At 44.2% G+C, this 26,584-nt stretch overlaps 1 protein-coding gene across 2 annotated transcripts; it reads left to right on the forward strand.

Moving 5' to 3' along the window:
- Nucleotides 1-746: 746 nt before the first annotated feature.
- LOC118365221 (F-box/LRR-repeat protein 19-like) lies at nucleotides 747-25,699 on the forward strand. 2 transcript variants are annotated; one of them, XM_035747238.2, is made up of 11 exons: nucleotides 748-1,507; nucleotides 8,742-8,927; nucleotides 15,789-15,932; nucleotides 16,259-16,345; nucleotides 18,352-18,534; nucleotides 19,121-19,153; nucleotides 19,486-20,708; nucleotides 20,940-21,103; nucleotides 21,262-21,423; nucleotides 21,697-21,918; nucleotides 22,233-25,699. In XM_035747238.2, the coding sequence occupies exons 2-11, from the start codon at nucleotides 8,757-8,759 to the stop codon at nucleotides 22,388-22,390; spliced, it is 2,547 nt and encodes an 848-aa protein (XP_035603131.1). In that variant the 5' UTR covers nucleotides 748-1,507; nucleotides 8,742-8,756; the 3' UTR covers nucleotides 22,391-25,699. The 2 variants fall into 2 exon arrangements, with proteins under 2 accessions (XP_052346711.1, XP_035603131.1); XM_052490751.1 differs by lacking the exon at nucleotides 19,121-19,153 and having other exon boundaries at nucleotides 747-1,507.
- Nucleotides 25,700-26,584: the final 885 nt, after the last annotated feature.

Genomic DNA, 26,584 nt, shown 5'->3' on the forward strand with positions numbered 1-26,584 from the left:
CAAAACTGTGTATGGCATTGAAGCTCGTTTGGAGGTTTGTTAGCACAGTGTCCAAAGAATGGCCAGATGTATACAGAATGGTGTCGTCTGCATAGAGGTGGATCAGAGAATCACCAGCAGCAAGTGCGACATCATTGATATATACAGAGAAAAGAGTCTGCCTGAGAACTGAACCCTGTGGTACCCCATAGAGACTGCCAGAGGTCCGGACAACAGGCCCTCCGATTTGACACACTGAACTCTATATGAGAAGTGAACCAGGCGAGGCAGTCATTTGAGACACCAAGGCTATTGAGTCTGCCGATAAGAATGCGGTGATCACCTGGTATAACATCAATCTGGTATAGGGTAACCAAGGGTTTCCCAAACTTTGTCAAGGGGCCCCCTCTGAGTGCACATTTTGTTTTTTGTCGTAGCACTAGATTAGTTGGTTATTTTAATAGCTGTGTAGTGCTAGGGCAGGACTGAGTTTGGGAAACCCTGGGGTAATCTACCCTTCTGTCTCTTCACCTTTTTTTATGTACAGTTTCATCACAGACTTTTTTTGTGTGGATATTTTAGACACAAAAAGAAAATACCTACTGCTGTCCACAATCCTCCATAGAATAAATACAGATGTTTATTGACTATTTGAATCTCCAACAAGGCTTCCTTTACAGCCTTTTAGTGGTACAATTAGAACTTGGTTGGTTCTACACTATTTATACTCCAAATCCCACAATTCCACAGGCTTCGCTCCTGACGTCTTGAAAGGGAGGCGCGGCAATATTTTTCCTCCCCATATTTTATTTACTATATTTATTTATTAATTAATTTTTTCTAGACAAAAATGGAGAACGATTGCCACATATCTTACCAATAGCATACGGACGATTAAACGTGTATTCGGATTAAAGTAGCAAGGTTGCTGACGAGCTAATAAAAAAAACACAAAACAAGAATCACACAATAGAAAACGAGAACAATAGCCACGCTCATCCGTCTATTCAGATTTTCTCTTTCATTTTGACTGGAATTTATAGGGAAACCCGCAGCAGACATTGAAGCTGCGAAACAAGATAATTTTTTAACAAAACGTCTTCTCTCGAAATCACGTGCCATTTTGCATGTTTTGAAGACCTCAAGAACACGTTGGAAGACGTTTGAGAGACCAAGAAACAGGGATAGGGGTCAAAGAATGGAGTGAATGGCACAAAAAACGCTATGTGTTGCGTCTTGAAATGTATTGTTACATACCCATTCGGCATCCCTTTACATCTCTGCCTAATCTAGAGTAGACCGGTAAGAAGGAAAAATCTAATTATCTTTCTGGCTCCATTATTACTGTAACAACATGGAACGCATATGAACGTGCCATACGGGACCCAGAATCGGCAAGAAAGGCTACAGGAGAAAGAAACAAGGAAGCGATCCCCTAACAGCTAATATCAAAGCTAGCTAGCTAACTGTTGGCTAATAATATTATTTCTAATGCGCGACCAAGGAGTATGCGACTCGATACAAAGAGGTTAGTAATTGTAACAGTTTACCACTAAACGCACATATTCAAAGTGATCAGGTATCTACTACAGTATTTTTGCAAGATACTGAGCAATATGAAAGAGGAAGAGCATTGCAGGGAAGCGAATGGAGGAGAGATGACGGATGACTGTGTGTAATCAATTGATCATTTTATTCATTGATATAACAATGCATTTTTTCAATGTTACTCATGTACAGCATGTTCACTACACACCGTGCAGTGAACTAACTACGTACAGTAGCCAGTAAAGCAGCCACACTGGTTAGCTAGCTAACGTTAGCTGCTAAGTTATTGGCTGCGCATCTTCCTTGTAGCTAGCTAACGTTAGCTAGTCATCCAATTCAATCTTGCGCTACAGGCCATAATGTGGGCAGCCATGTATCCTTACAGAATGGACAAGTCCCTCCCAACAAACAACATTGCTATGAAAAATTACAAGCATGTTTTATCAATACGTGATGTGTGTGCAAAGTAAATGCTTGTTGTGGTTGTTAGGAAGCAGGCTAACAAGCTTGCTTGCAACAGCAGCTAGCAACACCAAGACTTGGTTGAATTATTTCTTGCCATCTCATTAATCAAACCCCAGTATTTACTTAATTATTTCCTATAAAACAGGTCGCTGGATGTAAGTTTACTGCACTATAACACATCCATTTAATGACTTGGCTTAATTGGCAAAGGTTCCTCTGCTCTGGGGAGGCACACATTGAAATTACTGTTTTGATTTCACGAGTGCCTGGCTGGTGCTGACATCTATCTCAGTTCAGTTTCTGCAATATCACGCCTCTGTCCTTCCTTACCCTCTTTCCTTCCTTAGCCCCTCTCTTTGTGTGAGATGGAGAGAGACCGATACACTTGGTCCATGTTTGGCTCTAATTTATAACATCCTATATTATCCTCATCTCTGCTTTTCACCCCCCAAGCCAGCTAGCTGTCAGTGCATTACTCTGTCTCATTCCACACACATCTGTTTATCTACATTAGTTCATGCAAAGTATAGCCTACAAATTAGGGTTGGGCTGATATTTGATTATATCGTGATATTTGACATTGATGATATATCGGGAAGTGCAAGACTATATATACTCTATTTGATCTTTACAAATCAAAACTGTGCAGTTTTATCAGTTAGGCTGTATCAATATGCAACAAATTAATTCCAAATGAATTAAGAGATAATTTAATGAGAATGCGACCTAATATTGTAAATAAGCACACAAACAGCGCAAAGATTTTTGGATATCGCAATATTTGGAGTAGCATATTGTTGAAGAGGTCTTCTCAAATATGGCCCAACCCTACTCAAATATGGCCCAACCCTACTATACAGCTGACATGATATCAAATATAGTCTTATTTGTCACATGCTTCGTAAACAACAGGTGTAGACTAACAGTGGCATTGCAGAGACATAGAAAGTATAGAAATAATAGATAAATAATGAGAGCCAATAAGTAATGATAACTTTGCTGTAAACATGGGGTACCAGTAACAAGTTGATGTGCAGGGGTACAAGGTAATTGAGGTATATATATGTTCATATAACTAGAGAGAGAGTGACTAGGCAACAAGGATAGATAGTAAACAGTAGCAGATGCATATGTGATGATCTATTTAGCAGTCTTATGGCTTGGGGTAGAAGCTGTTCAGGGTTATGTTGGTTCCAGACTTGGTGCAGCGGTACCGCTTGCTGTGCCATCGCAGATAGAACAGTCAAATACTTGGGTGGCTGGAGTCTTTGAGAATTTGTAGGGCCTTCCTCTGACACTGCCTGGTATAGAGGTCCTGGATGGCAGGGAGCTTGGCCCTAGTCATGTAATGGGCTGGATGCACCACTCTGTAGCGCCTTGCAGTCGGGTGCCAAGCAGTTGCCATACCAAGCGGTGATGCAGCCAGTCAAGATGCTCTCAATGGTGCAGTTGTATAACTGTTTCAGGATCTTAGCCCCCATGCCAAATCTTTCAGCCTCCTGAGGGGGATGAGGCGTTGTCGTTCCCTCTTTGCGACTGTTGGTGTGCGTCGACCATGATAGATTCTTAGTGATGTGGAAACCGAGAAACTTGAAGCTTTCAACCTGTTCCACTACAGCCCTGTTGACATGAATGGAGATGAGCTCGGCCCTCCGTTTCCTGTAGTCCACAATCAGCTCCTTTATCTTGCTGAACTTGAGGGAGAGGTTGTTGTCCAGGCATCACACTGCCAGGTCTCAGACCTCCTCCCTATAAGCTTTCTCATTATTGTCGGTGATCAGTCCTACCATCGTTGTGTCATCAGCAAACTTAATGATGTTTACCCATGACTGTGTGGCCACACAGTCATGGGCAAACAGGGAGTACAAAAGGGGACTAAGCATGCACCCCTGAGGGGCCCCCGTGTTGAGGGTCAGCTTGGCGGATATGTTGTTGCCTACCCTCACCACCTGAGGGTGGCCCGTCAAGAATTCCAGGATCCAGTTGCAGAGGGAGGTGTTTAGTCCCAGGGTCCTTAGCTTAATAATGAGTTTGGTGGGCACTATGGTGTTGAATGCTGAGCTGCAGTCAATGAACAGCATTCTCACATATGTGTTCCTCTTGTCCAGGTGGGAGAGGGCAGTGTAAGTTGCTATAGAGATTGTGTCATCTGTGTATCTGTTGGGGAGGCCTGCGAATTGAAATGGGTCCAGGGTGTCTGGGATGATGATGTTGATGTGAGGCATGACGAGCCTGTCAAAGCATTTTATTGCTACAGATGTGAGTACTATGGGGGATAGTCATTTAGAGAGGATACCTTGGTGTTCTTGGCCACATGGACTATGGTAGTCTGCTTGAAACGTGTAGTATATTTACAGACTGGGTCAGGGAGAGGTTGAACATTTCAGTAAAGACACTTGCCAGCTGGGCCTCAAATGTTAACCTGTTTTAAATGTCTTATGTTTTAAATGTCGTCCCCCTACTGTCACTGTGTGGACGATGTCGTCGATGCACTTATTCATGAAGCCGGTGACTGATGTGGTAAACTCCTCAATGACATCGGATGAATCCAGGAACATACTCCAGTCTGTGCTTGCGAAGGTCATGCTGGACGGGAGCAATGACTTGCACCCATTGAATGGCTGGTCTTTAAAATCCAGACACTGCATACCGCAATGCCCCCTGTCGGTAAAATCATTTTTTAAAATATCCACCGAAGTACAAAAAAATACTTTTGCATTATTTCTGAAAATAATCAGTTATCGATGTGTCGTACCTGTAACAGGCAAAATATGCCGAAACCCTCATGTGATTGTGCAGTAGATATGCCTGTACAGTTCTGTTTCTTAGAGGTTTTTAAATAAGCACTATGCCTTAAAGTACCATCCAGAGATTGTGGCACCAACATTAAACTTGGCCTCTTTTTTTCAAAGGTTCTAAAAATAGGAGTAATGGTAGCCTAATGCAGTTCATGCACTGGCTGAAGGTCCACAGAGACAGAGTTTGTGCCATCAGTGAGCACTTAATTTGAAACGCAGTTACTCAAAATCTCTGAGATTGTAAAAAAATGTCTACGATCGAATGATGAATCATGGGACCATTAGACACTTCAAATCCTATTCTCTCAGGCTAAAATATCTGTTTAGTTGCCAGCGCAATGCAATTTGAATCTCCCAAAACCCCTCAACATCCTCAGTCACTCATGATGCAATAAGGATCTTCCTGACCAGTCTCTCGTTCAAGGCAGGAACCACATTATTGTTTATTAACAGACGAGACAACCCAGGGCCTCAGTGCCTTAGCCACGGGCTCTTTGATCCTGGCTGTTTTGAGGAAATGTAAGATCACCTGTGTTAGTTACTAGAGAGAAGGTGCGGTGTGAGATTGGTTGGTACAAGAAGTAAGTTCCCAAGGCTTTGTGTTCCAAGTTATGCAACTTGCTTGGGGCCTGTCACATGGGCTTAGGCTAAGAGTAAACCAATCCTATTTTTATTAGAGGCCATGGAATGCGGAGATTCCATACGCTCCCAACAGTATTTGCCCTGTTGTATTTTATAACATGGGGTTAAGGAGCATGGAGCATATGCTATAGTTATAGCCTGTCAGCACTTATGGTGTATGTATGAGGAGTAGTCTAGAGAGTAGACTGGCCTCCTGTTGCTCACTAGTGTTTGCACTGTCAGTCTTTCTCTCTGTCTCTTAAATGTCTATGAATGCACTGGCATGCGTGTTCAGTATGTTCACTGAATAAGCTCTTGTCCCTTCTCTCTTTCCTTCACTTTATCTATCCTCACTTTGGAGAACACCCCAGTTTGTGTATGTTCATGAACTGTTTGTCCTCCCTCCCATATGACATGAGGTGATATTCAGATTGTGGTGCTTATCTGTATTTGCAGTGTATTTTTGTGCTAACCTGTCTAATTTTCGTCAATTACTGCAGAATGGATGTCCGAATGTTAACTCGTTTTCAAGTTGACTGTAGTGTATGTAAAGTTTGTGTTGACCTCTCTCCTCAGTTAACTGCAGAGGCGATGTCAGACAGTATGTGCATATGGTATAGGCTGTAGCTGTATATGTAGTGCATAGGACTATCTGTTATGTACATTGCATTTGGAAAGTATTCAGACCCCTTCACGTATTCTATATTTTGTTACATTAAAGCCTTACTCTAAAATGGAGAAAGTAGTTTTCCCCTGTCAATCTACACACAATACCCTTAATGACAAAGCAAAAACAAGTTTTAGAAATCTTTGCTAATTTATTAAAAATTAAAAACTGAAATATTACATTTTTCAGTACATTGTTGAAGCACTTTTGGCAGTGATTAAAGCCTGGAGTCTTCTTGGGTATGATGATACAAGATTGGCACACCTGTTTTTGAGGAGTTTCTCCCATTCCTCTCTGCAGATCCTCTCAAGCTCTGCCAGGCTGGATGGGGAGCGTCGCTGCACAGCTATTTTCAGGTCTCTTCAGAGATGTTGAATCGGGTTCAAGTCCGGGTTCTGGCTGGGCCACTCAAGGACATTCAGAAACTTGTCCCAAAGCCACTCCTGTGTATTCTTGGCTGTGCGCTTAGGGTCGTTGTCCTGTTGAAAGGTGAACCTTGGCCCCAGTCTCAAGGTCCTGAGCGCTCTGGAGCAGGTTTTCACCAAGGATCTCTCTGTATTTGGCTCTGTTCATCTTTCCCTCATTCCTGACTAGTCTCCCAGTCCCTGCCGCTGAGAAATATCCCCACAGCATAATGATACCACCACCATGCTTCACCATAGGGATGGTACCAGTTTTCCTCCAGAAATGACACTTGGCATTCAGATTTCAATCTTGGTTTCATCAGGCTAGAGAATCTTGTTTCTCATGGTCCTAGAGTCCTTTAGGTACTCAAGGATGATCAAGGGAAACAGGATGCACCTGAGCTCAATTTCGAGTCTCATAGCAAAGGGCCTGAATACTTAAGTAAATAAGGTATTTCTGTTTTCTGTGACGATGTAACTTTTTTAGAATGTTGTAACGTAATAAAATGGGGGTCTGAATATTTTCTGAATGCGCTGTGTACATTTGTGTTTACCTGTATCGCTTTTTTTTCTCTCCAGAGGGGAGGTCTGGCTGTTGGCATCTAGTATATACAGTGGGGCAAAAAAGTATTTAGTCAGCCACCAATTGTGCAAGTTCTCCCACTTAAAAAGATGAGAGAGGCCTGTAATTTTCATCATAGGTACACTTCAACTATGACAGACAAAATTAGATTTTTTTTTCTCCAGAAAATCACATTGTAGGATTTTTTAAAATGAATTTATTATGCACATTTATTTGCAAAGTATTTGGTCAATAACAAATGTTTCTCATTACTTTGTTATATACCCTTTGTTGGCAATGACAGAGGTCAAACGTTTTCTGTAAGTCTTCACAAGGTTTTCACACACTGTTGCTGGTATTTTGGCCCATTCCTCCATGCAGATCTCCTCTAGAGCAGTGATGTTTTGGTGCTGTTGCTGGGCAACACAGACTTTCAACTCCCTCCAAAGATTTTCTATGGGGTTTAGATCTGGAGGCTGGCTAGGCCACTCCAGGACCTTGAAATGCTTCTTACGAAGCCACTCCTTCGTTGCCCGGGCGGTGTGTTTGGGATCATTGTCATGCTGAAAGACCCAGCCACGTTTCATCTTCAATGCCCTTGCTGATGGAAGGAGGTTTTCACTCAAAATCTCACGATACATGGCCCCATTCATTCTTTCCTTTACACGGATCGGTCGTCCTGGTCCCTTTGCAGAAAAACCCAAAGAAAAAAAGCCCCAAAGCATGATGTTTCCACCCCCATGTTTCACAGTAGGTATGGTGTTCTTTGGATGCAACTCAGCATTCTTTGTCCTCAACACGACGAGTTGAGTTTTTACCAAAAAGTTATATTTTGGTTTCATCTGACCATATGACATTCTCCCAATCTTCTTCTGGATCATCCAAATGCTCTCCAGCGAACTTCAGACGGGCCTGGACATGTACTGTCTTAAGCAGGGGGACACGTCTGGCACTGCAGGATTTGAGTCCCTGGCGGCGTCGTGTGTTACTGATGGTAGGCTTTGTTGCTTTGGTCCCAGCTCTCTGCAGGTCATTCACTAGGTCCCCCCGTGTGGTTCTGGCATTTTTGCTCACCATTCTTGTGATCATTTTGACCCCACGGGGTGATATCTTGCGTGGAGCCCCAGATCGAGGGAGATTGTCAGTGGTCTTGTATGTCTTCCATTTCCTAATAATTGCTCCCACAGTTGATTTATTCAAACCAAGCTGCTTACCTATTTCAGATTCAGTCTTCCCAGCCTGGTGCAGGTCTACAATTTTGTTTCTGGTGTCCTTTGACAGCTCTTTGGTCTTAGCCATAGTGGAGTTTGGAGTGTGACTGTTTGAGGTTGTGGACAGGTCTTTTTATACTGATAACAAGTTCAAACAGGTGACATTAATACAGGTAACGAGTGGAGGACAGAGGAGCCTCTTAAAGAAGTTGTTACAGGTCTGTGAGAGCCAGAAATCTTGCTTGTTTGTTGGTGACCAAATACTTATTTTCCACCATAATTTGCAAATAAAATTCATAAAAAATCCTACAATGTGATTTTATGGATTTTTTTCTCTCTCATTTTGTCTGTCATAGTTGAAGTGTACCTATGATGAAAATTACAGGCCTCTCTCATATTTTTAAGTGGGAGAACTTGCACAATTTGTGGCTGACTAAATACTTTTTTTGCCCCACTGTATTTGTATTGACCTGTTTCTCTCCTCAGTTGACTGCAGAGGGGATGTCAGGCAGTAAGGCTCTGGGAGGGGCACGGCGGCGGCGGACGCGGTGCCGGCGCTGTCAGGCCTGCATGCGGACCGAGTGCGGCGAGTGCCACTTCTGCAAGGACATGAAAAAATTTGGCGGGCCTGGAAGGATGAAGCAGTCCTGTCTGCTCCGACAGTGCACAGCGGTAAGTTAGAACACACACTAGTGATGGGGGGAGAACCGGATATAGTTACATATTAGGACATGATCTTTGAGGTTGTAGGGTTTTTACAATATTATTTTTGAGCTAGTTGGCTGTACCTGCACCAAAATTCCAGTACTTGTCCTTCATAGCTTGTTCTCCATCTTCTTTTTAAATAGACAGCCAATTTGTTTTCAGCACATTTTTATTTCCATGAGTGATCAAAACTTCCCATGGCTCTCTCTTGTCCCTCTGCCGTAGACATATGGTGAACAATATGTTTTAACATCGAATCGCAATAAAATCACAGTATCGAATTGCAAAACATATAGAATTGTGAATTAGAATTATAGAACATATCGTATAGTGAGGTCCTTGGCAATTCCCAGCCCTATTATTATACTCTCACTAGGAAAAGTGCCACTACTCTGTTGCATCCATTAGTAAATGTAGACTACCGTTTAAAAGTTTGGGGTCAGTAAGAAATGTCCTAGTTTTTGAAAGAACCATTTTTTTTGTCCATTAAAATAACATCAAATTGATCGGAAATACAGTGTAGACATTGTTAATGTTGTAAATGACTATTTACGGCTGATAAAAATGGAGGAAAAATAGTTATGTAATATTTTAATGGAATATCTACGTAGGCATACAGAGGCCCATTATCAGCAACCATCACTTCTGTGTTCCAATGGCACGTTGTTAGCTAATCCAAGTTTTATCATTTTAAAAGACTAATTGATCATTAGAAAACCCTTTTGCAATTATGTTAGCACAGCTGAAAATTGTTGTGCTGATTTGAAGAAGCAACAAAACTGGCCTTCTTTAGACGAGTTCAGTATCCGGAGCATCAGCATTTGTGGTTTTGATTACAGGCGCAAAATGGCCTGAAACAATGAACTTTCTTCTGAAACTCGTCAGTCTATTCTTGTTCTGAGAAATGAAGGTTATTCCATGTGGGAAATTGGCAAGAAACTGAAGATCTCGTACAACGCTGTGTACTACTCCCTTCACAGAACAGTGCAGATGGGCTCTAACCAGACAAGAGGACAAGTACATTATAGTCTAGTTTGAGAAACAGATGCCTCAGAAGTCCTCAACTGGCAGCTTCATTAAATAGTACCTGCGAAACACCAGTCTCAACAGTGAAGAGACGACTCCAGGATACTGGCCTTCTAGGCAGAGTTGCAAAGGAAAAGCCATATCTCAGACTGGCCAATGAAAGGGTTAAGATCGGCAAAAGAACACAGAAACTGGGCAGAGGAAAATTGGGGGAAAAAGTGGTATAGACAGAGTTTGAGGTGTTCTGATCATAAAGAAGAACATTCGTGAGACGCAGACTAAATGAAAAGATGCTGGAGGCAATGTGATGGTCTGGGGTGGTGGTAAAGTGGGATATTTGTAAAGGGTAAAAGGGATCTAGAAGAGGGAAGGCTACCACTCCATCTGGAACACCATGCCATACCCTGTGGACGGCGCTTAATTGGAGCCAATTTCCTCCTACCACAGGACAATGACCCAAAGCACAGCTCCAAACTATGCAAGAAATATTTGGGGAAGAAGCAGTCAGCTGGTATTCTGTTTATAATGGAGTAGCCAGCACAGTCACCGGATCTCAACCCTATTGAGCTGTTGTGGGAGCAGCTTGACTGTATGGTACGTAAGAAGTGCCCATTTTGCCAATCCATCTTGTGGGAGGTGCTTCAGTAAGCATGGGGTAAAATTTCTTCAGATTACCTCAAAATAATTGACGAGAATGCCAAAGGTCTGCAAGGTCGTAACTGCTGCCAATGGACGAAAGGAAAGTTTGAAGGACACAATTATTTCAAAGTCTACTATTTCCTATTCATTTTGCAACTCATTTCATGTATGTTTTCATGGAAAACAAGGAACTTCTAAGTGACCCCAAACTTTTGAATGGTAGTGTATGAATTGTTCCAACTGATTGCATTTTCTAGATAGGCTGTAACATCTGACACTAATTTGTGGAACATGCACAGTACATACATACATAAGGAGAGTATTCAGACCCCTTTTTCCACTTTTTGTTACGTTACTAAATTGGATGAAATAAATAAAAAATCGTTAACAATCTACACACAATACCTCATAATGACAAAGCAAAAACAAAGTCTTTAGAAATATTAATTAAACCAGATACCTTACTTACATATTCAGACTCTTTGCTATGAGACTTGAAATTCAACTCTGGTGTATTGTTTCAATTGATCATCCTTGATGTTTCGACAACATAATTGGAGTCCACCTGTCGTAAATTAAATTGATTGGACATGATTTAGAAAGGCACACACCTGTTTATATAAAGGTCACACAGTTGACAGTGCATGTCAGAGCAAAAACCAAGTCATGAGGTCGAAGGAATGGTCCATAAAGCTCAGAGATAGGATTGTGTCGAGGAACAGGTCTGGGGAGGGTACCAAAACATTTCTGGAGCATTGAAGGTCCCCAAGAACACAGTGGCCTCCATCATTCTTAAGTGGAAGAAGTTTGGAATCCCCAAGACTCTTAGAGCTGGCGGACCGGCCAAACTGAGTAATGGGGGGAGAAGGGCCATGGTCAGGTAGGTGACCAAGAACCCGACGGTTACTCTGACAGAGTTCCTATGTGGAGATGGGAGAACCTTCCAGAAGGACAACCATCTATGCAGCACTCCAGCAATCAGGCATTTATGGTAGAGTGGCCAGACTTAAGCCACTCTTCAGTAAAAGGCACAAGAAAGCCCGCTTGGAGTTTGCTAAAAGGCACCTAATGACTCTGACCATGAGAAACAAGATTCAACTCTTTGGCCTGAATGTCAAGCGTCACGTCTGGAGGAGACCTGGCACCATCCCTATGGTGAAGCATGGTGGTGGCAGCATCATGCTGTGGGGATGTTTTTCAGCAGGGACTGGGAGACTGGTCAGGATCGAGGGAAAGATGAACGGAGCAAAGTACAGAGAGATCCTTGATGAATGAGCTCCTGAGCGCTCTGGAGCAGGTTGACTGGGACGACGGTTCACCTTCCAACAGGATAACGACCATAAGCACACAGCCAAGACCACACATTGTAATGATATTTGATTGGCATCTGTTATATAGAGCACATTACATAGCCTTATTAACCTTTGTAACACATTTGTAATTGATCCATGAAAGACTGAATTTAAGGTTTTTCCTGTTACACAAACCCTCCACCCTGCCAAACAATAAATATGTGAAGGGGGTCTCCACATACACTGGTAACATGTTTTGACCTGCATTTTTTTCCCAAATGTGAAAGGACGAGCTTTTGGCATATCCCTCACACTCATTGAGATCCCATCTAAACAGAAACCGCTGTTTACACTGGAATATAAACTCAATTTGTTTATGATACACAAATGATTGACATATCCCATTGATGACTACAGTTACAGTGCCTTCAGAAAATATTCATACCTACCCCTTGATTTACATAAATATGCACATCCATTTGACACTCCAAATTGAGCTCCGGTGCATCCAATTTCCTTTGATCATCCTTGATGTCACTACAACTTGATTGGACTCCACCTGTGGCCAATTAAATTGTTTGGACATGATTTAGGAAAACACCTGTCCTATATAAGTTCCCACAGTTTACAGTGCATGTCGGAGCAGAAACTACCATGAAATCTGAGGAACTATCTGTAGATCTCTGAGAGAATTGTAATGAGGCATACAGTGGCAAGAAAACGTTTGTGAACCCTTGGATTTAATAACTGGTTGACCCTCCTTTTCGCAGCAATAACCTCAACCAAACATTTTCAGTAGTTGCGGATCAGACCTGCACAAAGGTCCGGAAGAATTTTGGACCATTCCTCTTTACAGAACTGTTTAAGTTCAGCAATATTCTTGGATGTCGTCTGGTGTGAACTAGGATTCTTCTTAACCTCATTGAGCATTCAGCACTGTGCTCTTGCAGTCATCTTTGCAGGATGGCCACTCCTAGGGAGAGTAGCAACGGTTCTGAACTTTCTCCATTTATAGACAATTTGTCCTGCATTGGACTGATGGAAATCAAGTCTTTTAGAGATACTTTTGTAACCCTTTTCAGCTTTATGCAAGTCAACAATTCTTCATCTTAGGTGTTCTGAGACCTCTTTTGTTCGATGCATGGTTCATATCAGGCAATGCTTCTTGTGAATAGCAAACTCAGACTGGGTGGTTTTTATAGGGCTAGGCAGCTCTAACCAACATCTCTAATCTCGTCTCATTGATTGGACTCCAATTAGCTTTTGGAGAAGTCATTTGCCTAGGGGTTCAAATACATACATACTTTTTTTTTTAACCTACACTGTGAATGTTTAAATGATGTATTCAAAATAGATAAGAAAAATACAGTAATTTGTGTGTTATTAGTTTAAGCACACTGTCTATCGTTGTGACTTAAATGAAGATGGGCGGGCAGATAGCCTAGTGTTTAGAGCGTTGGGCCAGTAACCAAAAGGTTGCTAGATCAAATCCCAGAGCTGACAAGGGAAAAATCTGTCGTTCTGCCCCTGAACAAGGCAGTTAACAAGGCAGAACAAATTAGATGACCAATTTATGCGGAAATCCGGGTAATTACAAAGGGTTCACATACTTTTTCTTGCCACTGCGTATCTGGGGAAGGATATAAAACTATTTGTGTGTTGAAGGTTTCCAAGCCCACATTGGTCTCAAAAATATGGAACTTCCCAGACTCTGCCTAGAGGTGGCTGTCCAACCAAACTGAGCAACCAGGCAAGAAGGACCTTGGTCAGGGAGGTGACCGAAGAACCCAATGACCACTCTGACAGAACTAGAAAGTTCCTTGACTGAGATGGGAGAACCTGCCAGAAGGAAAGCAGTCTTAGATGTGCTTTTGTATGTATGCTGTATATATTTTTTATTGGTTCAATGGAACCCAAGAATTCCTGGAAAACAGTGGCAATTGTTACTGAGTGTACAATCTTGGCTAAGTAAAAAATGAGTTTCTACAGCTCTTCACCAATCTGGGCTTTATGGGAGAGTGGCCAAATGGAAGCCACTCCTGAGATATAGGAAGATGACGGCACACCTGGAATTTGCAAAAAGGCTCTGAGATCATGAGGCAAAGATTCTGTTGTCTGATGAGACAAATATTTTACTCTTAGCGCTTTGCATTCAGGCCTATGTCGGGAGAAAACCAGGCACTGCTCATCACCTGTCTAAAGCCTTCCCTACCGTGAAGCATGGTGGTGGCAGCCTCATGGTATATGGATGCTTTTCAGCGGCAGGGACTGGTAAGGGTGGGGAACAATAAGTGGAGCCATATACAGTAAAATAAACACAGCCAAATAAGCACTTGCTTCAGAGTGCAAATTACCTTAACTGGGGCGAAGATTAACGTTCCAACAGGACAATAACCCCAAGCATACAACCAGGGCAACACTGGAATGGCTCGAGAACAAGAATGTGAAAGTCCTTGAGTGGACCAGCCAAAGCCCAGACTTGAGTCCCATTTGAAAGACTTGAAGATTGCTGTTCACCGCCAATATGTATCGAATTTCAAAGAGCTTGAGAAAATCTGAAAGGAAGAATGTGCAAAGCTCACAGACATACCCAAGACGACTCAAAGCTGTAATCGACGCCATATGTGCTTCTATTGACTCGGGTGTCAATACTTATGTAAATTAGATTTATGTAGAAAATGTTCTATAAATTAGCAACATTTTACTGAAAACATGCGTTCACTTTTTCATTATGTTGTATTGTGTGTAGATGGGTGAGAGAGAGAAATCACTAATCAATTTTGAATTCAGGCTGTAACACAACAAATTGTGGAAGTCAAGGGGAATGAATACTTTCTGAAGGCACTGTATGACATACAACATGTTAACTGTTCGCTGCTGCTTACGTTCTGCAAATCGGCCCCTCTGGTTTAGAAAAGCTGTTTCAGAATGCGATTGTCATCAGAATAGAGTAGACACCCCCTGCATGAAAATGGATAAGCTTGTTAGTACGCCTTCAGTGATTTAGGGTGTGATTTAAAAAAAATAATAGATTGGTTTGTGAATGCCTCAAATGGCATAGATGACTGGTAGTTTCGATGTGGGAAATGTGATGCGTTTCCTTGGTAACTAAGCACATTGTTACTTGGGTGTTTGTTTTTTTGGAGGGTAGGAATTTGCTTTGATCAGTTAGTCTCCTGGCTATCTGTCTAGAAAACATATCTTGTGGGGAAGGAAAGAAATTAGGTTGGATGTCTACGGAGATACTAATCCACAGAATCTGTGCAGATTGAAGACCTACTCTCATATTAATGCATAATCATTTGTCAATGGATCTAGGCTAGATTCTGTTGGCCTCATATTTTTTGGGCTTGATAAGTGAATAATTTCCACCTCAGTTAATTTTTTTGATACTGTCAAATTTCCACTGTTGGCAGGTTAATGAAAATGTTGAGCTGGACAACTGGGGTAATGTGTCAAAGACAATAAACCTAATAAAAATAGCGCTTTGTCCCTGTGCTTCTGAAAACACTCCAAAAACCGCTAAACTAAATTTAATGCATTTGCTTTCATCCACACACTCAATTAGCTAGGTTCTCATAAGAGCAGCAGGTGTCCAATATTTTTTTCTGGGCGTCAATTTGAATACTTAATAAACATACCATCCATAGTGGATGAATACATAGTTACAGCTCCAACTCTGAGCCCTCTATCCTGAATGGGCCCACGTACAATATTTGATTTATTTACATATACACATTATATTGGTTACGCACATACAATATTTGATTTATATTGAATAAATACAGGCCTACATTCCACACCTAATGTGTATATTATATTGTTTAACTTGGTTATATAACGTGTTATGTTTTTATTTTCTTCCTTGCAGCCTGTGTTGCCCCACACAGCGGTGTGCTTCTCGTGTGGGGAGGCGGGGAAGGAGGACACAGTGGACACAGAAGAAGAGAAGTTTAGCCTCTCTCTGATGGAGTGTACCATCTGCAACGAGATCATCCACCCCAGCTGCCTCAAGGTGGGGCCAGACCCTCCATGTGTATGGCCGGCTGTCATAGCTGGAGAAGTAGTGTGTCTCACTCACTCACTCACTCACTCACTCACTCACTCACTCACTCACACATATACACTCACTCACTCACTCACACATATACACTCACTCACTCACTCACTCACACACACATATATACATATACACACACACACATATATACATATACACACACACACACAATCTTCCATTCATACTGTCCTAAGTCTAATGTCTGCTCTGTCTAGTATTGGTTACATACATTTATTGATTGAATGATTGTGATTTCATTGTTTATTTTCTCCAACCTACAGATGGGTAAAGCAGAAGGCATCATAAACGATGAAATCCCGAATTGTTGGGAGTGTCCAAAATGCCACAAGGAAGGCAAGACCAGTAAGGTGAGAACTGTGACAGGGAACACTGGTCTGTCAGGCTCTGCTGATAAAACTAATATATAAAACTAAACCAGAGGGTGACGAAGGACATCTATGGTTGTATGGATGAATCAATAATGGTTGATAAGGTAGGAGGATTGATTTGGAATGGAACACGTTGTGTAAATAAGTTCTTAAATTGGAATAGAATTTTGTGTTTCATTGACCCTATCCCCATTTCATATACTGAAGTAGGCTATAGTAGGGGTGGCAGGTAGCCTAGTGGTTAGAGCGTTGGGCCAGTAACCGAAAGGTTGCTAGATCGAATCCCCGAGCTGCCATGGTCGTTCTACCCCTGAACAAGGCAGTTAACCCCCTGTTCTTAGGCTGTCATTGTAAATAAGAATGTCTTATTAACTGACTTGCCAAGTTAAATAGGTAAAAAATTAGAGTGCATTTGGAAGGTATTCAGAACCCTAGACTTTTCCCACATTTTGTTACGCCTCATTCTAAAATGGATTACATTGTTTTTTTTACCACACTCATCAATCTATACACAATACCCCGTAATAACAAAGCAAATACGGGTTTTTAGAAATCTTTGCAAATGTATTAAAAAATGTAAACGGAAATACCGCATTTACATAAGTATTCAGACACTTTACTCAGTACTTTGTTGAAATACTTTTGGCAGCGATTACAGCCTTGTCTTCTTAGGTATCAAGCTTGGCACATTAGGCTACAAGCTTGGCACAACTGTATTCGGGGCGGTTCTCCCGTTTTTCTCTGCAGATCCTCTCAAGCTCTGCCAGGCTGGATGGGGAGTGTTGCTGCACAGCTATTTTCATTTCTCCAGAAATGTTGAATCGGGTTCAAGTCCGGGTTCTGGCTGGGCCACTCAAGGACATTCAGAAACTTGTCCGGAAGCCACTCCTGTGTATTCTTGGCTGTGCGCTAAGGGTCGTTGTCCTGTTGAAAGGTGAACCTTCGCCCCAGTCTCAAGGTCCTGAATGCTCTGGAGCAGGTTTTCACCAAGGATCTCTCCGTACTTATCTCTGTTCATCTTTCCCTCATTCCTGACTAGTCTCTCAGTCCCTGCCGCTGAAAAATATCCCCACAGCATGATGATGCCACCACCATGCTTCACCATAGGGATGGTGCCAGGTTTCCTCCATACTTGACGCTTGGCATTCAGGCCAAAGATTTGAATCTTGGTTTCATCAGACAAGAGAATCTTGTTTCTCATGGTCTTAGAGTCCTTTAGGTGCCTTTTGGCAAATTCCAAGCGGGCTGTCATGTGCCTTTTACTGAGGACTGGCTTCCGTCTGGCCACTGTATTATAAAGGCCTGATTGGTGGAGTGCTGCAGATGTGGTTGTCCTTCTGGAAGGTTCTCTCATCTCCATAGATGAGCTCTGTCAGAGTGACCATCAGGTTCTTGGTCACCTCTATGACCATGGCCCTTCTCCCCCCCCGATTGCTCAGTTTGGCCGGGCGGCCAGCTGTAAGAAGATTCTTGGTGGTTCCACACGTCTTCGATTTAAGAATGATGGAGGCCAGTGTGTTCTTTGGGACCTTCAATGCTGCAGAATTTTTTTTTTTTTGGTCCCTTCCCCAGATCTGTGCCTCGACACAATCCTGTCTCGAAGCTCTATGGACAATCCCTTCAACCTCATGGCTTGGTTTTTGCTCTGACATGCACTATCAACTGTGGGATCTTGTGTGCCTTTCCAAATCATGTTCAATTAATTTAATTTGTAGAAACATCTCAAGGATGACCAATGGAAACACGATGCACCTGAGCTCAATTCTAAGTTATTTTCTTTATTTAAATTAGCTAAAATGTCTAAACCTGTTTTCGCTCTGTCATTATGGGATATTGTGTGTAGATTGAGGATTATTAAAAAACATTTTTTTTTTACATTCATTTTAAAAGAAGGCTGTAACGTAACAAAGTGGAAAGGGGTCTGAATACATTCCGAATGCACAGTACATATTCTTAAATCCTCTTCCCCTTTCTCCACACATCAGGACGGGGGTGATGGTTCAGGGAAGAGGCGGATGGACAACGGGGAGGTGGGCCGATGGAAGCTAACAGACGATCCTCCGCCCACCAAAAAGAAACCCCCCTCTTTAGAAGACGGGGGGCGGCAGGACGGTCACAAGAGGAAGAAGGAGAAGGAGCTTCCCCAGGACAGCGGCCCCAAAAAGAAGGTTGGAAGATCTTTGCAGTGTTGCAGTATGCAAACATTTAGCAGCATGCACACTGAGTATACCAAACATTAGGAACACCTTAATATTGAGTTGCATACCCCCCTTTTGCCCTCAGAACAGCCTCAATTCGTCAGGGCATGGACTCTAAAAGGGGCAGAAAGCATTCCACAGGGATGCTGGCCCATGTTGACCCCAATACTTCCCACAGTTGTGTCAAGTTGGCTGAATGTCTTTTGGGTGGTGGACCATACTTGATACACATGGGAAACTGTGTGTATCAACGCTGTTGTTAAAAACCCAGAAGCACTGTGTTCTGAATGGCACACATACACTATTCATGTCTTAATTGTCTCAAGGCTTAAAAATATTAACCTGTCCCCCCTTCATCTACACTGATTTAACAAGTGACATCAGTAAGGGATCATAGCTTTCACCTGGATTCATCTGGTCAGTCTGTCATGGAAAGTGCAGGTGTCCTTAATGTTTTGTATGCTCAGTGTATCATTGCTGAGGGGCCCACTAGTTGTGACCAGTTGCTATGAACGCAGCTTGCCAACTCTTGTCTCTGTCTGACCTTCTCACTCAGATGAAAGGGGCACATGAAAAACGCTTGAAAAAGGTACATTTTCATATGAAGATCAAGTTTTAAGCTCTGTCATAAAGCATATGGTAACTAAGAGCGAGATTCAATCTGTATCGCAGTAGATCCCAGTACATAAAAAAAAAGAAAAAGATTTCTGATTGAGCTGACATCTGCAGTGTTTACCATGAATGCAGTCTTCGCAAATGCGGGAACATTGCCTTAGAATTTCAATCAAGCGATAACGCGGTTCTTCCGAGATACGGACTGAATCCATCTCTTAGTTGACTTAGTTATATTTCTCAATGGTAAAGGTTACGGTTCATGCTCCTCTGTCACTCTCTTCACTAACATTATCCCTCCCATGACAGAAACAGAAGCCTAACCTGTCAGAGACTGCAGAGTCCAATGGGCCCAACTCCTCCACCGGAGGCAGCCAGGGTTCCGGAGGGGGTTCCAACTCCACGCAGTCCCCCACCTCCACGGCCAGCCAGGACCAGCGCTCGCACCACCGTGAGAAATTGGAGCGCTTCAAGCGAATGTGTCAACTCCTTGAGCGTGTCCGCGAGTCCAGCTCATCGAGCTCGTCTAGTTCCGAGTCTGACTCGGAGTCCGACTCTGACTCGCCTTCCGGTTCAGATGGCCGCCGCGGCTCTGAACCCTCCTCCCCCGTACCCGTCGCTTATAGCAACAGTGTGAGGGAGCGCAACCGGGAACGGGACAGGGAGAGGGACAGGAGGCTGGCGGAGCTGGGCTTCAGTGCCAGTGAGGACTCTGAGGGAAGTGTTAAGGAGGAGGAAGAGGAGGATGCAGTGGAGGAGCAGGTTGTGGGAGACAAGCCTCGGCGTCGGGGGGAGGGACCTCCACGGGGCCGCAAGGGGCTCACGATGGACGGGAATGACGAGGAGAGCGGGGAGAGGAGTCGGAAGTCTACCCCATTGCCTCCACCCTCCCCTCTCTCCTCCACTCAGCCTCCACCTTCGTCCGGCCACGGTCCCTCGCCAGGTTCCGAGGGCTTCTCCGGTAAGCGCAGCAATGGCTCCGAGACGCGCAATGGACGGACACGGGCAGGGGTGAGGGACCGGGAGACTCAGGAGAAGGAGAACGCCAACAATAGCGGCGGCTCGGTGGCCAACCACCGACATGGAACTGGCAAAGGCAACAAGGGCAACAAGATCCGTAACAACAAGCAAACAGGGTCCCAACCAACGTCGAGGAACAGTAGCAACTCTTCCGCTTCTACTGCCACTACCACATCCAACGGGGGAGGGGGGGGGCTGCTGGCCCCAGGCAGCAACTCCTCAGGGGGCATGTCAGCCCTCGCTGCCTCACCCCGGTCACAGCCTTCCCGGATGGCTCCACGCTCGCAGATGATGAAACGCAGCCCCCCTGCTGTGCCCTCACCTCCCCGGCCTGTTCAGATGGAGCGGCACTTGGTTCGGCCACCGCCCGCCTGCCCCGAGCCCCACTGCTTGCCCCTGGACAGCGGCTCCTCCCACGTGATGCCCCGCGACGTCTGGCTCCGCGTCTTCCAGCACCTCAGCCAGAGGGAGCTGTGCGTCTGCATGAGGGTCTGTCGGACATGGAGCCGGTGGTAAGTCTAGACAAAGGGTTCAGATGTGGTCAGCATCCGGTTGGGCTGGAAGAGGGTGGTTCAACACAGTTGTTTGGACTACTAAGAAATGCATCTTTGATGTTGAGAACAATAGAAAACCATCCCTGAAAGGATATTCATTGACTGCAGTGTCTCAAATTCTGTGGTGTACAGTAGACCAGACTTTCTTTTGTTCTCATCCCAGTCTTTTATTTTCTCTTGCTCTCTCAGGTGCTGTGATAAGAGATTGTGGACTCAGATTGACCTCAGCCGGCAGCGCTCCATCACCCCTCCTATGCTGAGTGGTATAATCCGCAGGCAACCAGTCTCCCTTAACCTGAGCTATACCAACATCTCGAAGAAGCAGCTCATGTGGCTCATCAACCGTCTACAAGGTATCTTGTGTTCATTCAACACCTCTGCCTCCCTACTATGTCTTTTTTTTCCATCAATATAGCCTGATCATGTCCTATTGTAGTTGGGCTGTCGTCACCGTATTGCTCGTCTGCCTCAGAGATTACGCTAACTCCTGGCCTTCCTCTTTCTCTCCCAGGTCTACTGGAGCTGAATGTGTCGGGCTGTCCCTGGTCCTCTGTGTCGGCCCTGTGTCAGGCTGCTTGTCCCTGCCTGCGTCTGCTCGACCTCAGCCGGGTAGAAGACATGAAGGACTCGCACCTGAGGGAGCTACTGGCGCCCCCTACTGACACTCGGACAGGTTAGTGACAAGTCACTCACATTGATTGATCAGCCATCCATAACCTGCAATACATTATGGAAGGGAAGATGCCATGTTGTGTTCATTGGATAGACTTGATATCACAAATACCAATCTGTGCTGTAATGTACTGTTTAATTTCACTGTACTGTCATGCTTATTTCCAGTGAATTTTGTTGCTTTGAACAACCACACCCTCTTCATAAGCATGATAAACACAGACTGAATCTTAAAAGTCCTGTAACATATTTTGCTTTGTTCTTGGTCAAAAAGCTCATGGAGAGAGCAGAGGGGGGAGGTTCCAGAACGTAACGGAGCTGCGATTGGCCGGGCTGGACTTGACAGATGTCACGTCCCGCCTCTTGGTGCGCTACCTGCCCCACTTGACCAAGCTGGACCTGAGTCAGTGTGGCAACATCACGGACCAGACTATCCACACACTGACCTCCCCCATGTCTCCACTGAAGGACAGCCTCGCCCACCTCAACCTGGCAGGTAAAGACTACACGGTAGACTCACTAGCCCCAAATACACCAAGGTAGGTACCCTGTTTTTTTTGTTTGTGTATTTGAGCATTGCCGGTTCAGACCACTAATGAGCAGGGATCTGCTCCAGATACTGACCTCTTCTTCCCTCTGAGATGTTTAATCATGCTAAAGTAGCAACATATAGAGGTACTTGTTCTCTTATTTCTGAACAATATCAACCTGGCTCCTGATTCAAATATTTAAACCAGGTATACTCAAGGAAGTGTTGCAGTCATTGTGGTTATGTAGGTTAACCGTTGGTTGTTAACCTCCTGTCCGCAGGCTGTGTGAAGGTGACGGAGCAGTGCCTGCCCCTGTTGCGCCGCTGTGCCTCCCTACAGAGCGCTGACCTGCGCTCCTGCACCTTGCTCACCCCCGATGTCTGTCAGCTCCTCTCCTTCCCTTGCCCTGATGATAGAGTGCTGCTCAAGAACAGCTAAGGGCCTGCAACGCCCACCCCCCACATCAACCGTCGCCACACTACAGAGCGATAAGCGAACGAGAGGGACCCTGTGATGTGGGCAGTGAGCTAGCCAGAGGGAAAAGGACATGCAGTGGGAGCCACGAAAGAGAAAGGGGGGATTAGAGAATGAGAAAACATAGACCTTTGCCTACATTTCTCTGGATTGACTTGTTTGTGAACGGACATCATTGAAAATGTTTCAGCATGTACATATTCAATATCTGTACAATGGGTGTGTGTATATAAATGTAGTTTACTGTAAATGATCCACTCTCCGCCCCTCCCTCCTACCCTCACACCAACCATGGCACACATTATCCAGCTGACATGTGTAAAGGCACTGCGCCGCCGTATTGAACTAGCATAATTTGCACTCCATAATTAAAAGCTCCTGACGAAGGAATCAATTTCCTATTTCGTGGCGTCAGACTACGAAGAATGTACCCAATGCCAGAGGCTGCGCCCCATCAGAAGCCGTTTAATGTACAGACGGATGCTGGGCTGGTGTTTGTGTGTGTGTGTCTTTAAGTATGTGTGAGATGTAAACAGTGTTAATGTGACAATTGGAGCGAGAAAGAGACGGAGATATGACCTGTCTGTTTCCTTCACCACTAAGCTCTCTGCTGCCCTCAATCTTTCAGGGGGGTAAGGACATTCAAGGTCCAACATATCCTGTTCAATGGCCGAGAGCCCAAAACTCCTAGCCCCGACCACAACCTCTTCCCGCCCAACGTGCCATTCTTATAGTCTGTCCATCCTTGTGAATCTGATTGTCCTACTCCGTACCCTGGACAACCCTTCCAATCACACTCTGTCTCTGCTCCCATTTCCCTTTTGCAGTTTATGCTGCCTACCGTCTGCGCTGTGTGCGTACATTATGCAGAGAGCTGGACCTTGCTGTGCCCGACTGCAATGAACCATGCTTACCGTACTGTTCCATACCAGACCTGGAATTGGTCAAGGCCCCTTTATTCCCTGCTTCACGATGCCTGGCTGATGTAACATTATCTTGTATATGTGCAGACTGGTTCAGTCTCGATCACGACCGCACGAACTTAGATGTGAATGACTGATACGTTTTTGAGTATGAATTGGGAAAACTGTCGAAAGCCGAGACCGTCCGATGCAATGAGCTCGCTGCTCCACGTGGCAGGGGGGATTCAAATTAAGGCTGACCCTGGTTGGACTTCTGCCTCAGATGTGAGGTACTTTGGATATTTCCCCAGAATTGGGTTTTCATGTCAGTGTCCACATGCTGCTTATCTTCCAAAGCCAGGAACATCCCAGCCCATCCAACCTGCATCGCAATGCCATTACCTTAAGGTCTTGTAGGATGAGGGTTTGACTCAGTTGCAGCATTAACCCCCAAATTATTTATCCATTAGGGTAACCCCTGTGCATGCTGGGTTTTGACTCTAATCACAAATCCAGTGCAGTATTTTTTTATATTCAGTCTCAACTTTTTTAACCAATCCACTCTCAATCCAGTTCAGAGGCCAACATCAACAGTCAGGGTGAGCAGGAAAAGGAACAACTATCATTATTAATAATGGATGTTATCGGTTGAAACCAGCATGTACAGGAGGTCATTCAGACCACAGCCCAAGCTGTATTGAATTTGGTTGAGAGGAAATTGAAAATACTTTATAGCTGTATTGAATTAACATGAGCAGTATATGACATGGGTAAATGGTATTCAGCTGAGTCGGGCTGCATTGGACCAGTTCAAACAGCTATCGGACTGATAGGGCCAGTTCATTCAGTATTGGACTGGACAGCACTTTGTCCTGCAATGCTGGACTCAACCATGCCAGGTTGAGTCATGTGTTTCCCTTGTCTGTCTGTTTCTCCTCCTTCTATAGCGGTTGTCCACTTCCTGAGCCATATTGATCTGTATTTGTGTTTCAGTGCCACAGTGGATCTTGCTGCTGTGTGCTATCTGGAGCTAAACCCCACCAACTCTAGGCGGGGTGGTGGACAGTCTTGAGCCTCAATCTGTAATTCTCATCTAAATCATGTGTTTCCTTATCTTTTCAACTATTCTGTTAGACTTTCAGTGATTCCATCCTCATCGGTTCTGTTAAAATTCACAATACCATTATTAGAACTCAAATCAGCTTCTTTGGGGTATACATGTAGGGCTAGAGACCTGCCAAGTAAATATTGAGCCACTAGACAAATGGTAGTTGTCCCATTGCATTGTTGTACAACTGACTAGGTATCTCCCTTTTTCTAAAAGGTTGGTTTCATCTTTACCCAGTGTATTCTAAATCGCTTCGTGTTCCTGTGTGAATTTATAGACTTGCGTACAAAGCATTGGTACCAAGATTGCACTAACTGATCGATCATAAGACAATTTAGGGGGGAACACTGAGTTATAGTGTGCTTTTATTATCCTGAAAGGGGTATACATATATGTTAAAACAGGTCAAATTAAAAAAGACCAATCATGAACCTCAAGCTTGATTCAAAAATATAACTAATTAGCTGTCCATGCTAGTTACCATTTAGCTGGGTAGTCCAGCGCGTTTCATTGTTAGCTCAGATTGGGTCCTACTTTAGATCATAGCTAAGTCATTGTTTGCCACTAAGCTATGCTGCTTACACAGCTGAGCTTACCATGTAGTAATTGTGGTGGGCTGAGGCTTACAGCGAAGCAAATGTCCAATATATGGTGGAAAATTGCCTTCTGCCATACACACTCATCTGAATCAATATTGAACTTTGCATAGACAATGGGTCAGTTTTCCAAAAATGTTGTTTACTTCCATCAGTAATGTGGAGTTGTTACTACTCCTTGTCATCCAGTATGTTCTAGCATGAGAAAGCATGTCGAAAGTTAAACTGACAACCACTTTCAGAGAAAATAAATGGGTGGTGGTTCATCGGAATTGATCCGGTAGTCCGATAAGGAAATGATTCCAGACTCAAATCTGTCATTCTCACCCCCATCCTGATCCCAACATCCCAGCCTGGTCAAGTTGACTCAGACTTGGCCCCTAGATTGGACAGTTTTGTCTCTACCAAACTGTATTGCACCAGAGCGATGCACTGGATCAACATTGTCATCACTTCTTGCCAAAATTCCTGCTTTCTTTGAGAAGGGGCATTTTATCCATTTTCATTTTCCTCTTGTTTATTTGTTCATTATTTCTTCCATTGTGTTGATCAAAATGAGAAAGAAAAGCAGAACGATGTGAAAAAGAGAAACTCAAGGCAGCTACTTACGAGTGACTACTGTAAAATGACTAACTAAATAAAAGACAGTGGGGTGGTTTTTACAATGTGTGGCCTGATTTCTCAGATTTTACATTAAGTTATGTTGCCTACATAGCAGCTCACACTTTGTCCACGTTCAATTACATTTACATTTACATTTAAGTCATTTAGCAGACGCTCTTATCCAGAGCGACTTACAAATTGGTGCATTCACCTTATGACATCCAGTGGAACAGCCACTTTACAATAGTGCATCTAAATCTTTTAAGGGGGGGGGGGGTGAGAAGGATTACTTTATCCTATCCTAGGTATTCCTTAAAGAGGTGGGGTTTCAGGTGTCTCCGGAAGGTGGTGATTGACTCTGCTGTCCTGGCGTCGTGAGGGAGTGTGTTCCACCATTGGGGAGCCAGAGCAGCGAACAGTTTTGACTGAGCTGAGCGGGAACTGTACTTCCTCAGTGGTAGGGAGGCGAGCAGGCCAGAGGTGGATGAACGCAGTGCCCTTGTTTGGGTGTAGGGCCTGATCAGAGCCTGGAGGTACTGAGGTGCCGTTCCCCTCAGCTCCGTAGGCAAGCACCATGGTCTTGTAGCGGATGCGAGCTTCAACTGGAAGCCAGTGGAGAGAGCGGAGGAGCGGGGTGACGTGAGAGAACTTGGGAAGGTTGAACACCAGACGGGCTGCGGCGTTCTGGATGAGTTGTAGGGGTTTAATGGCACAGGCAGGGAGCCCAGCCAACAGCGAGTTGCAGTAATCCAGACGGGAGATGACAAGTGCCTGGATTAGGACCTGCGCCGCTTCCTGTGTGAGGCAGGGTCGTACTCTGCGGATGTTGTAGAGCATGAACCTACAGGAACGGGCCACCGCCTTGATGTTAGTTGAGAACGACAGGGTGTTGTCCAGGATCACGCCAAGGTTCTTAGCGCTCTGGGAGGAGGACACAATGGAGTTGTCA

This window comes from Oncorhynchus keta, chromosome 32 (genome assembly GCF_023373465.1).
Source record: "Oncorhynchus keta strain PuntledgeMale-10-30-2019 chromosome 32, Oket_V2, whole genome shotgun sequence".
Taxonomy (NCBI): Eukaryota; Metazoa; Chordata; class Actinopteri; order Salmoniformes; family Salmonidae; genus Oncorhynchus; species Oncorhynchus keta.

Excerpts from the sequence above, each read along its gene's own strand:
- LOC118365221 (XM_035747238.2), top strand. The coding sequence starts at position 8,757 with ATGTCAGGCAGTAAGGCTCTGGGAGGGGCACGGCGGCGGCGGACGCGG. Across the intron at positions 8,928-15,788 it reads TGCTCCGACAGTGCACAGCG|CCTGTGTTGCCCCACACAGC; the intron begins GTAAGTTAGAAC and ends TCTTCCTTGCAG. Across the intron at positions 21,424-21,696 it reads CCCTACTGACACTCGGACAG|CTCATGGAGAGAGCAGAGGG; the intron begins GTTAGTGACAAG and ends TTGGTCAAAAAG.